The 17635-nt window shown below is 42.2% G+C and overlaps 1 protein-coding gene across 2 annotated transcripts; it reads right to left on the reverse strand.

Annotated features, from left to right (window-relative positions):
* Positions 1–995: 995 nt before the first annotated feature.
* Positions 996–17468, reverse strand: CASC3 (CASC3 exon junction complex subunit). 2 transcript variants are annotated; one of them, XM_016202255.2, is made up of 13 exons: positions 17122–17468; positions 16706–16733; positions 16323–16360; positions 6955–7110; positions 6726–6865; positions 6038–6214; positions 4952–5637; positions 3340–3404; positions 2969–3083; positions 2630–2728; positions 2188–2402; positions 1222–1344; positions 996–1059 (listed from the first exon to the last, which is right to left on the reverse strand). In XM_016202255.2, the coding sequence occupies exons 1-13, from the start codon at positions 17350–17352 to the stop codon at positions 1036–1038; spliced, it is 2097 nt and encodes a 698-aa protein (XP_016057741.2). In that variant the 5' UTR covers positions 17353–17468; the 3' UTR covers positions 996–1035. The 2 variants fall into 2 exon arrangements, with proteins under 2 accessions (XP_016057741.2, XP_087682259.1); XM_087826133.1 differs by lacking the exons at positions 16323–16360; positions 16706–16733; positions 17122–17468 and having other exon boundaries at positions 6038–6254; positions 6955–7042.
* Positions 17469–17635: the final 167 nt, after the last annotated feature.

Below are 17635 nucleotides of genomic sequence, written 5' to 3' on the forward strand. Positions count from 1 at the left end.
TTCCTGGGTTCCCATCTCTGTTGTTCTGACAGGGGTGGGGAAAAGGGAAAAACCACCAAAGAGTTAGTGGACCTTCTGGGTATTTACAAGTTGTTTTCAAAAAGCCACATTCTAAATAATGTGTTTTAAAGTAATGTCACTAACAAAACAAAACCCCCATGGTCTTTCTCTTCCATGACCTTTAGCATTGGCTCTAACTCTAACACCTCAAATTTATTTATTTTTTAATATATGTATTTATTTTCCAATTACAGCTTACATTCAATATCATTTTGTGTTAGTTTCAGGTGTTCAGCATAGTGGTTAGACAATCATAAACTACATAATGTTCCCCCTGGTATTTCCAGTACCCAACTGGGACCATACATAATTGTTACAATATTAGTGACTATATTCCCTATGCTGTACTTTACACCCCCATGACTATTTTGTAACTACCAATTTGTACTTGTTAGTCCCTTCACCTTTTCTACCCAGTTCCCCAAGCCCCCCACCTCTCTGGCAACCATCAGTCTGTTCTCTGTATCTATGAGTCAGTTTCAACTTTGTTTGTTCGTTTATTTTGTTCTCTAGATTCCACATAAAAGTGAAATCATATGGTATCTGTCGTTCTCTAACTTATTTCACTCAGCATAATACCCTCCAGGTCTATCCATGCTGTATCAAATGGTAAGATGATTTTATTATTTTTTTTATGGCTGAGGTAACACCTCAAATTTAGATTTCCTTTTTCCTTAATAAAAAATGCCCTCATGCATTTTTCCTTGCAGCTTCCCAAATGAAATTCTGCCAAGTTAACAATGGTTTCTACTTCAACCTTGCTCAATGCAATCACAAAACAAAGAAACTGGCAAATTTTGGGACTTCTTTAAGCCTCCTCCCAAGATAACCCATGTTTACAACTTAAAGCATTAATTAGGTGATTGTTGAGCAAGTAAACATGAGCATTAGTTTTAAGAATGTTTTATAAAAGTTATAGTAAATCATGTACTTACTTTTATATCATGTTAGATTTAAAATATTCAGAAATTCACATTAACTGGAACCCCTGCTTACAACCTGAAATGATGAAGTTAAAATGTGTTATCAGGTCATTAAAAAAAAAAAAAAAGGCAACTGTTTCCATAGAAACACACCCAGAACAGAAGGAAAATCTTCTGAAGACAAGGAAAGCCCACTGATATAGGATGTGCCCTAAAGCATGGGAAGCAGCTGTCATACCTCAGGTGGTGGGGGCTTGATGGTGACTGGCTGAGGAGTCCTCCGGGGTGGGGAGGGCTTTGGCTGTACCTGCTGCTGGGCGGGGTTATAGTAAGTCACTCCTCCATATACCTGTGATGGGGCCTGGACACCCCAAAAAGCCAGAAAAGAAAGTTAGAAATTAATCCAAATTATGATGAAGAGAAAACCTTATTCAGGAACAAAAATAAAAATATTAAGGAATTTATAATGTTTTAAATCTCTAAGCTGCGTCCCCCAGAAACAAAATTATTATTCATTTCTGTCTTATTATGTGCTAATTATGCTCCAGTTCCTACTTCTTCAAAGTACTGCCCCGCTTTCTCTAATTCCTATCACCAGTTGACAAATGAAAGAGGCTGAGCTCAGTGGTAACACTCCAGATACCAGGTGGTTTCAACTTACGGGGGGGGGGGGGGGGGGTTAAGCAGTACAGGGAGAGGTAGGGCTGGTAAAAAGAATACAGTTTCTTTATGCAGTTGAATAAATGGCGACCTAAGACATACTAAAACGCTTAAATGAAACACCATTAAAGAAATGGAAGAGTCAGGCCCGGCGTGGCTCAGCAGTTGAGCGTCAACCTAGGATCCAGGCGATAGGGGTTCGATTCCCGGTCAGGGCACATGCCCAGGTTGTGGGCTCGATCAATGACTCTCTCATCATTGATGTTTCTATCTCTCTCTTGCCATCTCCTGTCCTCTCTCTGAAATCAATAAAGATATATTTAAAAAAAAAAAAAAAAGGAAAGAAATGGAAGAGAATAAACAGATGATGGGCGTTACATAAGCTGCATTTCCAACTGCTGACCACCAAGAGGCATACTGGCACTACATGCAAATCAGTGGTATTGAAATGTTCTCTCAAATATCTTGAGCATTGCCCCATACCACATTCCTGTCTGATTTAAAGGATGTATACCTATAAAAATCTGTTCATTAGCCATCTCACCTGTGTATTAGGATATAGATGAGGAGGTGGTGGGGGAGGCAGTGCCCCTGGAGCATAAGGGTAACTGGGATTACCAAAGTTCATGACGCCTGGAGCAGAAAAGTAAGTAGGAGCAAGCAACTGCTGAGGTGGTGGCTGTCCTGGAGACATGGACACTGGTGGGGGATAGAGGCCCGGATTGGGCAGAGGCGCTGGTGTCTGATGGGGATGTAAACCTGAACAAGGAGAAAAAAACAAACTGAAATAGAAAATAACATCAGTTCCAGCATAAACAGGCTCAGGGCGGAAGTCCTCCAGATGGACCCATGAGATTCGTTGCCCAAGCAGCAGAGTGGCCAGCCTCATAGGCAAGCAGCACAGAGCTCAGGAGAATAGGGTTTGTAAAGTCCCCAACATACATCCTCATGTACTGGAAGCATACAAGGAGAGGTACAATACTTACCTGGGTGGGGAAGGTGCATTTCTGGCTGCACAATCATGCCCTGAGGAGGCAGTGGGGCAGGGCTGTCACCATGGGTATAGATTGGTCCCTGGAACTGCACTGTAAGATATCACATTGGGACTCTCATAAACTTTCATTATTTGTATTACATGGACAAGTTTCCCCATCCCCCAAACCCTTTAAGGGATATTCTCAATTTTCTATGTGAAGAAAACAGCAACCAATCATAACGAATAACCACTGTAAGCAGTCAAAAAAAATTCAGAAGGCAGGAGCCTGGTCTATTAGTTCGCTTCACTGTGCCAAAAAAGATACCCCAACAATAAGAAAAAAGCTCACGTGGATCATAGTAATGTCCCTCCATGATACTGATATGCACAGGAGGGGCAGGGGGCTCTGGAACAGGTCTCTGCCGCTGAGATGAATAGCGTTTGGCTCGCCCACCCTGGACACCCTGAAATAAAAAAACAGGGCTGAGCAAGAAGACTTCCAGAAGAATGACTCTCATTCAAGTCCCACCGTCCTTTAGGTGGGACTTTGTACATGGCAAGTGTTTAAAAAGGAATGAAAAACATCAAGATTTTAACCTAAACCCTCTACGTTTTTGGAGACTCAAATTAAAAGAGACACAGGTAATTGATGAGAAAAGTTATTTCAAAAGCTATTACATGCAGCCCCCTCCCTCCATTTACTCCTTTCCCGTTCTGTACCATTTCTTCCATCCGGCTAAACTGAGGTGGAGGTCCTGCTCCCATGTGTATGTGGTTGTGCATACCTGTAATATACCAAAAAAGTCACCGCTGCAGAGAAGACAGATGTGAGACTCAAAGATACCATCAAGAAAATGAAGAATCCAACTGGTAAATGGCTTTTTGCTTATAAACTAACAAGATCCCTTTTAAACTATCTCTGCTTCCTGTCAACGCCAGCATTTGGAAATTTGCTCCCATTGCCTGCCACCTTAATTCAGCAATAAAGCCTTAGAAAATGAAAAACATTTACTTCAGTAGAAAATAAAAGTTCAAATTTTCCCCACCAAATATTTCCCTGCACAGAATCTCTGGGAGGTTACAATTAGCACATTATATTATCAAACACAGTAAAAAAATCTCAGGCCCAAAGTTTCTAAGCAACAACTGGACAGTGAGGGATGTTCTGTAAACCTACTCTGGCCACCAAGGTCTCGCCTAGAAATTTGGGAAGAGATTCCCCTCTGGGTGAAAATGGCTCAGAAAAAAACAACAGGATTACATTCTCGAGACTGTCTTCCAGTGATAATAAGATATCAGTAGAAGGGTATACTTGATCCAAAGATCAATTCCAGGTTCAGTTGAGACCACACTGATTTTTGCTGTTCAAAAACCATGCACACCAGAGAAGGATGCCAAAACTCCCAGTTTACATGAGGATCTCCAACCATTAAGTTAAAATTAGATTTCAGAAATCATGGAAAAGATTCTTTGTCCTATCTAGCTGGAGGAAGATAAAGGATGGGCAAAATGGGTGGTAGATAGGTCCTAGTATCTAGAACTGTGCTGTCCAATGTGATATTCACTAGCCACACGAGGCTATTTAAATTTCAACTATTTAAAATTAAAAGTTCAGTTACTCAAGACACCCTGACCAAATTACAAGTATTCAAAAACACCATCATTACAGAAAGTACTTTTGGGTAGCCTGGCTCTAGAAGATTAAGGAAATTATAGAAGCTTTCCTTTCAAAGAGATTAGGAGATTCTCATCCAAATTCAAATGAGTAAGTTTCTGCCTTCAAACTTTAATCATTAGCTCAAATAATAAAAGCACTGCTTTCTTCTTCCAGTTTTCCACAGTGTGGTAAAGGAATTTGTATCCAGGAGCTTTTCTGTTTTGCTTCCCAATCCTTACCCAGAATGTTGCGGGGGGGGGGGGGGGGGGGCCAGAAAGAGAAGGAAGGGAGGGAGGGAGGGAGGAAGAAAGAGAAACATCAATGTGAGAGAAACATCAACTGGTTGCCTCCCATATGCACCCCCACTGGGGACTGAATCCACAACCTTTCAGTGTACAGGACAACACTCAAACTGAGCCACACTGCCAGGGCCAGGAGCTCATTATTGGTGACTGATCAGTTAATAGTAGGCAAAGTAGTAGGGTAGTCTCAGACAATAGATAAAACTGCTATGAGGTCCTTGGATGAATATACCTAGGAATCCACGTTTTTTGCAGTTAATGAAAACATAGATTATTTGTTAGACACCACACCTCTGAGAGAGATTAAATCCAATGCCCCTAAACCCAATGATGCAAAGAGAGAAAATCTAGTTATTAACCCTAAGGCACCTACCCCGAAGTTCACGTGGTTGCAGGAATGAAGGTTGTCCTGGATTCCAATTCTGTTCTGTTATATTTAGTTGTGCCACGTCTTGCTCAAGTCCACCTGTAGTAGAATCCACTGGAGCCTCCCAGTTCCCAGTCTTAGGAGGTGGAGGAGGAGTAGTTTCTGGAACTTGAGGTGCAGGGGTCAGCCCTTCAGGTGGAGGGGGCATCTCCTCTGCAACCTTGACTGCATCTCCAGCTTTGATTCTGGTTCTTCTTGCACGGGAATAGGATTTCTTTTCAATAGGCCTGTCAGGGGGCGGTGGTGCAGTGTCAGGAGCAGGAGCTGGTATCTCTGAGGGTGCCTCTTCCTTCTCAGGACTGCCAAGCACTTGAGCATCTGCTTCTGGAGATGGATCCCGAACAGGAGTCTGCTCCAGGCGCCGTGACCGGTAACTACTCTCATGTTTAACAGTCTCACCAGACCGGCCACCATGCTGTCCACCAGCCTCCATAGGCCTAAATCCAGCACGACCTTCCCTGAAGCTCCCAGATCGAGAGTAGTTCCTGGGAGCAGACATGCGGCCAGTACCTGCAGCTTTCCTGTTGATAAATGTCCTTGGTGGTAGGGTACCCCCAGGACCCTGGTGGCGATGGGGCTTGTTTGGCCGCTCACCAATCCAGCTTGGATCTCTTTGTGGAGGACTCCCAAACCTGAAAAAAATGGAACAGAAAAAGTCTAAACTGAAGGTCAGGAAGACGTCCCATATTCCTCATTCATTCAATTACTTTCTGGAATGGTATTTAAAAAAGCAGAGCCCGGCCAGGTATGGCTCAGTGGTTGAGCGTCAACCTAGGATCCAGGTGATCGGGGTTCAGTTCCTGGTCAGGGCACATGCCCAGGATGCCGGCTCGATCCCCAGTCGGGGGCGTGCAGGAGGCAGTCGACCAATGACTCTCTCATCATTGATGTTTCTATCTCTCTCTCTCCCTCTCCTTTCCTCTCTCTGAAATCAATAAAGATATATTTTAAAAAATGATAATAAAAAAATAAAAATAAAAAAGCAGAGTTCTTTCTACAATACCAATAGTTTAGGCTCCAAAATTTGCTCACCTAGGTTTCCTCATTCTTCGGGGTTTGATGTCATCAGGATTGTGAGCTGAACGGATGTCATATCCATAAAGAGCAATAAGCTCCTGTCGGGACTTTGGAGCCTGTTCATCTTCCCGGAACTTGTCATGCTCCCAACGACCCTCATCCTTCCACAGCTTTCGCTGACGCCCCTTGGGTCTGGATAAAACCAGGAAAAAGTGTCTTAGGTTGGAAGAATCTGTCAAGTAAAGATGTTCGTGAAACAAACAGCGTTGGGCAGGGAAACAGAAGAAACTTCATGTAGTCTTTCCATCTTTCCAGATTATACAAAACAGACCTCCCAAAAGCAAGAGTGAATCATAGCACCTCAGGGCTTGCTGGGCTCAACAGGAATAGACATAAGGAAAGATTTCACTTCAAACTACTTAATACCTTGGAAACATCTCTCTACTATATGGCAGCCTCTGCAAGTACTTCATATCCCAGAGGCCTTGAGCCTCAGATTAAGGAAGGCAGTGGAAGGGTAGGTGTGGATCCTAGCTGCTGCACCAGGAGTTGCCAAATATTCTAAGCTTTACTTTCCTCTTGTGTACAAGAGGTAATACTTACTTTAAAAATGTTATGAGTGGTAAGTGAAATAATACAGGTAAAGCATTCAGCAAAGTACCTAACATACAATAAACACTAAATAGCAGCAAGTGGCTGTTACCTGACTTCCTCCTCCTGAGTTTGTCCTCGAAGATCATGCTCAAAGAAGAGCCCTTTCCGGGGTATGTATGCTGGGTTCTTCCGGTCTTCATCATCATCCAAATGCTTGGGTAGTTTGTTCTCCACAGGCTCTGTGCTCTCCTGGAGGACAGATAAAGGGCTCCTTACTCCCTCCAAAGTTGAAAGCCCCTCTTCCAGTCCCAAAAGGGAGGTCTTTGGTGGGTACTGACCTGTCCATCCCCACTTTGCCTCTCTCCTGTCACAGTGCCTTTGGAGTCAGGCTTTTCTTCTCCCTTCTCTTCTTTTGCTGAATTAGCAGCATCATTAGCTTCAGATTTCAACTCCACTTTGGAATTTTCCTCTTCACTGTACTCTCCTTCTTCACCCTGAAAAAAGTTTCCCTGTCAGCTGTGGAGACAAGATCTGAAAGGTGCATTTTATTTTATTTTACTTACTTATTTTAAATTCTCATCAGAGAATATGTTTTTCATTGATTCCAGAGAGAGAGGAAGGAGGGAGAGGGAAAGGGAGGAAGGGAGGGAGGGAAGGAGGGAGTGAGGGAGAGAGAAAGAGAAACATCCATGTGAGAGAAACATCAAATGGTTGTCTCCTGTACATGCTCCAACCAACTTAGGGATCAAATCCACAACCTAGGTATATGCCCTAACCAGGAATTGAACCTGAAACCTTTTTTTGGTGTACAGGACAACACTCAACCAACTGAGGCACTCAGCCATGGCTGAAAGGTGCATTTTTAAAATTTCCATTCATTAGGAAAACATTTTCTAACAAACTTTACAATTAAAAGCAATCAATATTCTTCTAAGATTTCTAGAGGATAAGAGCACCGTAAAAATAAAATCACACAAAATACATCCACATATACATATGCTTATGTAAATCCACATAAGCTTTCTGGGAAGATATGCAACCAACTGTTAACAGTGGCAGCCTCTGGGGAAGGAGTCCAGGGAATATGAATGGGAGGCAGTAAAGTGCCTAGCATACAGAAGCAGCTTAATCTGTGTTGATTTCTTTCCCTCTCCATGAATTGTCTCTTAAACATGCAGTGCCTAATAACTATACTGTAACTCAAGTTGTGAATTTTCTCATCTCAAAATGGCTTAGAACAAAGATTCCCAATATTTTAGATTATGTGAACCCCCTTTTAGGATCTAAATTTTTCACAGACCTTGAGACAGCAGCTCAGTACAGTATCCACTAATAAAACATATAATGACAAACAACTACTATACATTCAATAATACTTTAAATTTAGCTGAGCTAGTAGATCTGCAAACTCCTCATAACTCCATGATTTCCCAAGGCATATTATCCTCAAGTTGAAAAATAGTGGCTTTGCCCTTGCCGGTGTGGCTGAATTGGTTAAGGGTCGTCCTGCACACCAAATGGTTGCCAGTTCCATTCCTGGTCAGGGCACATGCCCGGGTTGCAGGCTCAAACCGCAGTATGGGGTGTGCAGGAGGCAGCCAATTGAGGTTTCACTCTCACATCAATGTTTCTCTCTCTCTCCCTCTTACCACATCAAGATTAGATAATCCTGCTTGTGACAGAGTGGTGGGTCTGTCCACACAAAGGAGGGTCCTTAGGCTACCCTCTAAAAAGGGGCCACTAGGAAGGGTTAGGTAATAGGGGTGTGGCTAATTCTAGACAGGGAAAAAGGGCAGCTAAGGCTCATGCTAAGGGAATGGGATTTAGAAGAGTTACTCTCTTTTCTTGTCCTCCCAGGATTTGGGCCTAAGGAGGCAGAGCTATATAGGCTGGGGAGGTAGGTTTAGAGACCTGTGAGGCCACAAAGAAATGGGTTCGAGGGAAGGTGGTCTAGTCCCCAATGCTAGGATAACATGTCAGGGTACTAATACACCTCTGCCACCTGGTAAATATGTGCAGAACTGCTCTTATTCTCCAACTGGGTCTGACACCTGATCTGAACCAGACCCTTTTGTAACTAGACCCAGGCTGGCCTTAGGAATCGGATCAGAGACTCACTATGAGATTTCTGATGAAGCAAGAAGCTCTAAGTTCCTGCCCTTTCTTCAAATAGAGCTAAAGTCAGCCTGATTGGTCCAAACAAGCCAATTAATTCCTCTTCCCCATTCTTCCCTGTTCAGCATCTAGATATTTTGGCCTCTAAGTGTTTTTGGGTTATATTCTCAGAAAGGTGATACTGGTATGAAACCCAAAGAATTGAGGAAGACTGCTTGACCCCACCCACACTATGAAACTCAAGCATTTACCCAGAGCTTTTTAACAACTAAATACCCTTGATTCTTCCCATTTTCCCTCAATCATAAGAAGTTCTTCCTCTTCTTGAGATGGGGATAGGTGGGTGGTAGTCAGTTCTTTCTTTGCTCCTATGTTTCCTGCAGGTTCTAAAGCAAAAATTGCAAGAATCTTGCTTGGTGTGTATATGTGACCTTAAACACACACACACTGAATTCAAATATTTTAAAATAGTTTCAGCACGATCAGTAAACTTTGTTTTATGCTCCACCTCCTCTAGTCTGTGGTGGAATTTGTCAAATGAGGCAACTCTTTTATTCCAAATGAGAAACTAATTTTGTTTCCAGGGCAGGGTAGAAAGATACAAATGGCATAGTGCTGAGGAGACTCCAAATTAGTCAGTCTAGTCTAACTGAAGCCAAAGGCTACACTTAGGATCACAATGTTTTGGCTGAGGGATGACATCAAAACCCTTTTCCAGAGACAAACTCCCCTACTTTTGTTTCCACTACTTCAGTGAACACTCTTCCCAGCTCTAAAGCCTAACTCTCCCCTGAATCAACTGCTTCCCTAGCAGAATTCTCACTGTAGAGGTTTTAGCTCATTCTTCCACTCTCCACATATTTCAGATTAAGAGGTGGAATTGGTGTCTTCCTTGTTTTCAATGTCTCTTCCAGATCCAACTCTTCCAACCTCGTTTTAAACTCCTGCTCCTCTGGGGGCTCCTATCACCTGGCTATGCCTCTGCCTGGGCCCACCCTGTCATTCACTTTAAGACTTTAGCAATGAGTTCACAGTCCTCACCTCCACTTCAGGTATCCATTTCCATGGCCACACTCCAGACCAGTTTTATCTGTGTGGACGAAAAAAGGGGTTCTATGGAAAGAACCCTCACAGGGTGATCTGATTATAAATTTCTAACTGAGCAGGTCATGGTGGGTAGTCATGCCTCAGCCCTATAACTTCTTTGGTAAAAGGCTTATCTTTTCCTTAAGTAAAAGCCCTGTCCATTGTTTCTGTACATCTAGGTTAGCACACCTTTGAATAAGCAAACACCCTCAAGAAAGCACAAAATCTTGTTAACTATCCTGTAATCCAACCCCTGCCTTGCTTTTTCCCACCTCCTTGTAATCTTCCTTACAGTCCCTCCTTCATTTCGAACGCATAAGAGAAGCTACAAAACTTATTCTCCAGAACATTTGAGATCTTGCTCCCAGGCATAATGTCACCAGTTTGGCTCAAATACTCCCAAAAATTCTCTATAGGTTTCAATGTTTCTTATGTCGACACCTGGAACTGCTATGCAGGTTTTAAAGTAAAACCTGCTCCACCTTTTTAAATCCTAAATTTAAATACCTTAGGTTTTTATAAAAACTGCCACACTTAAAAGAATGGAGTTAGACCCTTACCTCAACCCATACACAAAAGTTAACTCAAAATGGATCAAAGACCTAAATGTAAGAGCTAAAACTATAAAACCCTTAGAAGAAAATATAGGGGTTAAGCCCTGGCTGGATAGCTCAGTTGGTTAGAGCATCAACCTGATATACCAAGGTTGCAGGTTAGATTACCAGTCAGGGCACATACAAGAATCAACCAATGAATGTATAAATAAGTGGAACAACAAACTGATGTTTCTTTCTCTCTCCCCTCCTTTCCTCTCTCTCTCTAAAATCAATAAATAAAAATTAAACAAACATAGGGGTTAATCTTCATGACCTTGGTTTTGTTATGGATTCAGCAAAGGCTTCTTAGATATGACACCAAAAGCATAAATAACAAAAGAAAAAAACATACTTTACTTCATCAAAATTAAAACCTTACAGCCCTAGCCTGTGTGGCTCAGTGGTTAGAGTGTTGGCAGCACACTGAAGAGTCAAGAGTATTCAGGTCAAGGGCACATACCTGGGTTGCAAATTCAATCCCCAACCCAGTCGGGGAGCATGTGGGAGGCAACCAATCGATGCTCTCACATCAATGTTTCTCTCTCTCCTCTCTCTTCCTCTTCACCCTTCCTTTCCTCCCCCTTTCCACTCGCTCTAAAAAATCAATGGAAAAAATATTCTCCGGTGAGGATTAACAACAAAAATAAATAAAACTTTAAACCATCAAAAAAAATGAAAAAGACAACCAAGAGGATGGGAAGATGTTTGCAAATCATATATCTGATAAGGAATTTGTATCTAGACTATATAAAGAATTTGTAACTCAACAGTAAAAAGATTCCATTTAAAATGGACAAAGTGCCCTAGCAGGGTGGTTCAGTTTGTTCAAGCGTCGTCCCATACACCAAAAGGTTGCAGATTCAATTCCCAGGCACTGCACGTACAGGAGGCAACTGACTGATGTTTCTTTCACATCAATATTTCCCTCTCCCTCTCTCTAAAATCAATGAAAAACATATCCTCAGGTGAGGATTAAAAAAAAAGGACAAAGTATCTGAAGAGCCATTTCTCCAAGAAAGTACGCAAATTGGCTGATAAGCACAAGAAAAAATGCTCAACAAAATTAGTCATAAGGATAAAGCAAATTGAAATGAGATACCATTTCACACTTACGACTTGGAATAAAAAAATCAAGACAATAACAAGTGCTGTCTAGCATGTGGAGAAATTGGAATTCCCATACATTGTTTTTGGGAATGTAAACTGGTGCAGCTGCTTTGGAAAACAGTTTGGCAGTTTCTCAAACAATTAAACAGAGTTACCATATGACTCAGCAATTCCATTCCTAGGTACATACCCAAGAGAAATTAAACCATATATATACAAAAAATTTGTACACTAATGTTTATAGCAGCATTATTCATAACAAAAAATTAGAAACAACCCAAATGTCTATCAATGGATGAATGGGTAAACAAAATGTGGCATATCCATACAACGGAAATATTATTCAACCAGAAAAAGGAATGAAGTACTAATACATGCTATAATTTGAAAACATGCTAAGTGAAATAAGCCAGTCATAACAGTCCACACCTGATATGATTCCATTCATACGAAAGGCCAGAATAGGGAAATCTCTAGACACAGAAAGTAGACTTGTGGTTGCTTATTACCCCTGCTTAGGAACTAGGGGCAGGGGTGATAATTAAATACAGGGTTTCTTTCTGAGGTGATGAAAATGTTCTGAAACTGTAGTAATGTCCACATATATCTGTGAATACACTGAAAACCATATTAATTGTACTTTTTTTTTTAATCCTCACCTGAGGATACTTTTTTCCATTTCTTTTTAGAGAGAGTGGAAGGGAGAGAAAGAAACATCCATTGGTTGCCTCCCACACTAACCCCAACCAGGGCCGGGGCAATCAAGCCTGTAACCAAGGTATATATGCCTTTGGCTGGATTCAAACCAGGGACCCTTCAGTCCAACGCTCTAACCACTGAGCCAAATCGGTTAGGGCTAGAATTGTACCTTTTAAATGGATAAATTGCACAGCATGTCAATAAAGTGGTTTTACAAAACTCTGACTATTATTCCTGTTTTTACCCAGTTTTTCCCTTACCCTCGCACCTACAACTTGAGATATCCACTCCCTTGACCTTCCCATTTTCTCCCTATCAACTGGTCCTTTCCCACATTCACTTTCATCTCTCTAGATTCCATGGCCCATTCACTTCAATCACTACTAATAACTCTCAATTCCCTTGCCATTTCCATGTGCTCGGGACTGGGCCAACTCAAACATCTCCTTTCTCTAGGCCTATAATCAGACTACAGACCATCACTGAAAGGAATTTAAAAAAACTTCATGCATCAATGTCACCTCCAACCTCAGCTACCCAAAACCTCTTAGTCTCACAACTCTTACCTCGACTTTCCACCAACCTCTTTCTTCATGTCTTTCCTTCTATTTCTCAGAGAAAACAAAACAAAGAAGGGACCACCAGCTTCCTCCCCACATACCTTTCCTTCCCACCTCTCCATAATTACAATTAAAGACATTTTCCTTGTCACGTTCCTATTTCTTCTCACATATTCAGTCAAGAACACCAGTACACTTATTACCTACTCGCTCCCCTTTCTTCCCCTTTTACTAATTCTTTCAATCTTTAACCATACTTGATTCTCCAACTTTAAAAAATAACCACCAGCCTGGCCAGGCTCAGTGGTTGAGCATCAACCCTAAAATTCAGCAGATCGCAGTTCGATTCCCAGTCAGGGCACATGCCCAGGTTGTGGGCTGGATCCTCAGTAGTGGGTGTGCAGGAGGCAGCCAATCAATGATGACTCTCTCATCATTGATGTTTTACCTCTCCCTCTCCTTCTCCCTTCCTCTCTCTGAAATCAATAAAGATATATTTAAAAATGAAAACCAAACCCTCTTTTAACCTCATAGGCTTCTTTCTAGCTACATCTCTCTAGCCTCCCCTTCACAGTCAAGTTTCTTTAGGATTCTGGGAAAATGGCAGTAGCATAGTTTTTGCTCTCTTCAAATCTCCATATGAAATGAGAGCTTCTAGACAGCAAACTCAAAACCCGTCTAACAACATTTACAAAAAAACTAGGTTACAAGATATCCCCAAGACCCCAAAATATATGCACATAAAAAAGCACCAACAGCCACAGATAGGTGTCAGTGCCAGAGAAAGCAGAGAGAAGTAAATGGATCTGAGAATAGGAAAATTCTGAAATAATCAACAGGTATCCAATGGAAAGCAAAACAGAACAGTTGAAATTAGGAGGGATTTTATTGTCTCTGGTAGCATATAAGCATAAGGATCCTGTGATAAAGGAGGTCTGAATGGTGCTAGAACAGTCTAACCCTCTGAAATCTTGAAACTGACCTAGCTACCAGGGCTCCTTTCTAGGATAGGGTCCCACACTGAAGAGAAACTGTTGAGAAGAGAATCATATTGAGCAGAAGAGGGATTAAAAAAAAATGAAGGAAAAAGAAGGTCCAAAACAAGTTAGTAAGAGGAATAAAAGCAGAAAATCTCAAAAAGCAAGCCACTATATATTTCTTAACACTACAGAGAACAACAGAAAAGGGAGCTCCGTGAAGTTAGAAAAAGCTACCCTGAGGCACTTCTAAGAGATCAAAAATACTAATTTTACATAAAAATCAACATAAAAATATAAAGGTTAAATCCCATATATAATTATTATGAGAAAAAAAGAATAGCATTCCTACAGACAATAAAAGTATGCCAGAAAGACATGCACATTTATCAAAATTGTAACTTCTACTTCAAAATGAGCTAAAAGACATTAAGAAAATTACATAAGGCATGAAAGATCAGAATTAGAAAAAATAAAAAGTGAAATGAAACGACTCAGGAAGGCATTAGAAACTGAAGAAAATAATTTCAAATACAGTCTAAATGAGAAGGAATACAAAAGTGAATAAACACAATAATGCCATAAGAGAAATAAAAGGTGAAAAGAAAATATTTTAAAAATCATAAAGAGCCCTGACGAGCTCAGCAGTTAAGAGCATTGGCCCATGCACCAAAGGGTCTTGTGTTTGATTCTGGGTCAAGGGCATGTACCTGGATTGCAAGTTCAATCCCCAGCCCCCAGTCGGGTCGAGTGCGGGAGGAAACCAATGTCCCCCCACCCCTTCCATTCTCTCTAAAAGTCAATGGAAAGACTATCCTAGGGTGAGGATTAAAAAAAAAAAAAAAAAAGCCCTGGCCGGGTAGGTCAGCCGGTTTTAACATCATATCACTATGCCAAGGTTGTGGGTTTGATCCCATCAGGGTACCTACAAGAATCAACTAAAGAATGCATGAATAAGTGGAACAACAACAAAAAAAATCGATGTTTCTCTCTTTCCCTTCCTCTCTCTTTTTAAAATCAATTTTAAAAAAATAAAAAATAAGAAGATAAAAACGATTAGAAAGGCTAAATATTGGAGAGAGACAAAGAATACTTAGGAGATCCATGACATATTGTAGAGTAGCACATCTTGTAACTGTGAACACTGACCCAGAATGACCAATACCAAGAAAATTCTAACAGAATTACTGGACTTCTAGACAAAAACAGCAATTGACTTGTAAGGGAAAGAAAATTAAGTGATCATCAATTTTGCTCAAGATAAAATCTTTGGCTCACGCTGTTTCCATGAATCTGAAAATACCCATTAGGCGGGAAATACAAAGGACAGAGGAAGCACGCATTTGGTACCCAGCGATTAACACCTTACTTAACCCTATCCTCCAGCAGGATATTCCTATTCAATTCCTGTGACTACCTGAATGTTTGACTTCCTTACTTATAAGACTCCTAAATTTAGGAATTTTGTTAGTGTTCACTATTGCATCTTCAGGGCTTAATGGAAAGTCTAATAAGTAGTGACGAGCCTATAAGATTTATAGAATGAACCTTTGATCCACAATCCAATTCCTCCTATATATAACCCCATAACCCAAATTGAGAACTCAGGACTCCATTCACCAACTACAGGAAAGCCATTCTGATGCCATCACTAGTAGTTTATCCAATCAAAACAAGTAAGCTCGAGAAAGCTTGGCTTAGGAAAACTCCTAAAGATAAGAGAGAAAAAGCCCCATCTATAAGCAGGGATGTTTTTGACACAAAGCACTCAGAATCCTACCCTTTTAAGGTCCTCAGATACACCGGAAAAAAACACCCAACTAGCTGGCTTCACTACCCAGGCAGCATAAAATGAACTGCCATATGCTCTGTGAAGGGCTTCAGAATGTTCTCATTCGCTGATTTAGAACTTTATTTTCTTCAGATAGTTGGAAGCTAACTACTAACAATATAACACATGTGGCCTGAAGAGGCCTGAACCAAGTTTCCCTCACTCTAAATCAAGGGTGGGGAATGTCCAGCTCAGGAAATCATTTGGTGTGGCTCTGCCAAGGCAACTGCAGGAGGGACTCGAAATTCAGTAAATCTATGAGCTTTTTTCATAGCTAATTTTTAAGCTGATAATTTTGTATGGCCTGAGAACGATGTTATATTCAAATGGCCCTCAGCAGAAAAAAGGTTCCCCATCCCTGCTCTAAATGAACAAGACCTTTTGGTCCCTGGCTAGGTAGTTCAGTTGGTTAGAACATCACCCCAATAAGCCAAGGTTGTGGGTTTGATCCCCAGTCAGGGAACAAATGGGAATCAGCCAATGAATGAACAAACAAATGAAACAACAAACTGATGTTTCTCTCCATATATAAAATCAATTAAAAAAAATTTAAAAGACCTTTTGTAACAGTTTTTCAAAAGCATAAATGAAGAATGCACAAGAGTAACAAGTAGGTCATGGTACTTTTGAACCACAGGCATACACGTTTTAAAAATATATATACATGTATAGATACATATGTAATAAAATATATTTGCCAACCTACACCAAAGGAAAAAAACCTATCACACTCACTTCTGAGTCTTCTGCACTTTCATAATCCGAGAGAACAGCTGAAAAGAAAACAGAAATTTATAAAGAAAAAAGAAAGTAACAGAAATTATTGTAATTATACTTCCTGACTACTGCTTGCTGTGGGTCAGGCTAAAGATCCTTTAAATCTGATAACAACCTACGAAGTAAATAAAAGTATAGCCTCCACTTATAGGTGGGAAACAGGCTCAAAGAGTGACTTGCCTAAAAGCATACTGCTAAAACGTTATGCTCCTTTAGTACTATGCTATAAAGAGCCACTCTGTACCACCCTCCCCCAAAGCCCTAATATATGAGAGGCTGTCAGCTGCTGGAAATAGGTGACCGGAGTTTTGGGGCAAAAATTTCATCATGATGCTACTCACCATCGCCCTCGATGCCATCTTCACTCTCCTGAAGGGAAAGAGAAGACATAGGTTAGTTCTGTGATTTCCAGTGGGTGGAGAGCTAAAGACTCAATACAAAATGGTTAAAAAGGGAGATAAGGAATGGCACATCTTTAACAAGTAGAATCTGAGGGAGGTCAGGTCTCTTCACCTCCAGCCCCAGTTTCGGTCAATTCGCACAGACTCCGCACTCCTCCCAGAGACCCCCAACCCCTCCTCTTCCCTTGGGGCTCCGGAAGCAAACCGCAGAGACAGCAGTTCGATACTTCAACACAATAAGCCTCAGCATCTACCACCAACTCCCAGCCTCCCATCATCACCTAAACCTACCTCCCTGGGGCCCGCAGGCCACCCGCCCCAGCCCACTCCGCCCCACCCCGCCCGCGCGCACTCACACATTCAGACTCTTCAGCGCTCTTGGCCCCCCCGCTCTCCACCCGCCGCAGATGAAGGGCCCCGGCTCGGCCTCCGCGCTGGGAAGGCAGAGAACCGCTACCGCCGCCTCCCGTGCTACCGCTGCAGCCCCCGCCGCCCCGCGCCGGGGAACCGCCGCTGTCTGAGCCAGAAGCACCAGACTCTTCGTCCTCCGTGTCCTGCGAAGCGCGCTGCCGCCGCCGGTCCGCCATCTTACGGAGAACGGCCGCGGCCAGCCAGTTCCTTACGTACGCCCGTCGCAGGGGCTGCCGGGAGTCCAGAAAGCTAGTCCCAGCATGCTTCACGTGCGGCACTGACAGTCCGGCTTCTCGGGAGCCCGGGACTGGGGGCGGGTCTGGCGCGCTGCGGCACGTTTGCTGGCGAGCGGGATTACGTAATCGGTTACGTGAGGGGGCGTGGCACGTCCCCAGACTTCCCCAGGGTGGGCTCCGGGCGAGGGGATCTAGGTTTGGGCAGCCTCCTTAGGCTCCTGGC

The sequence above is a fragment of the Miniopterus natalensis genome, chromosome 17 (assembly GCF_054644295.1).
Source record: "Miniopterus natalensis isolate mMinNat1 chromosome 17, mMinNat1.hap1, whole genome shotgun sequence".
NCBI classification, from domain to species: domain Eukaryota; kingdom Metazoa; phylum Chordata; class Mammalia; order Chiroptera; family Miniopteridae; genus Miniopterus; species Miniopterus natalensis.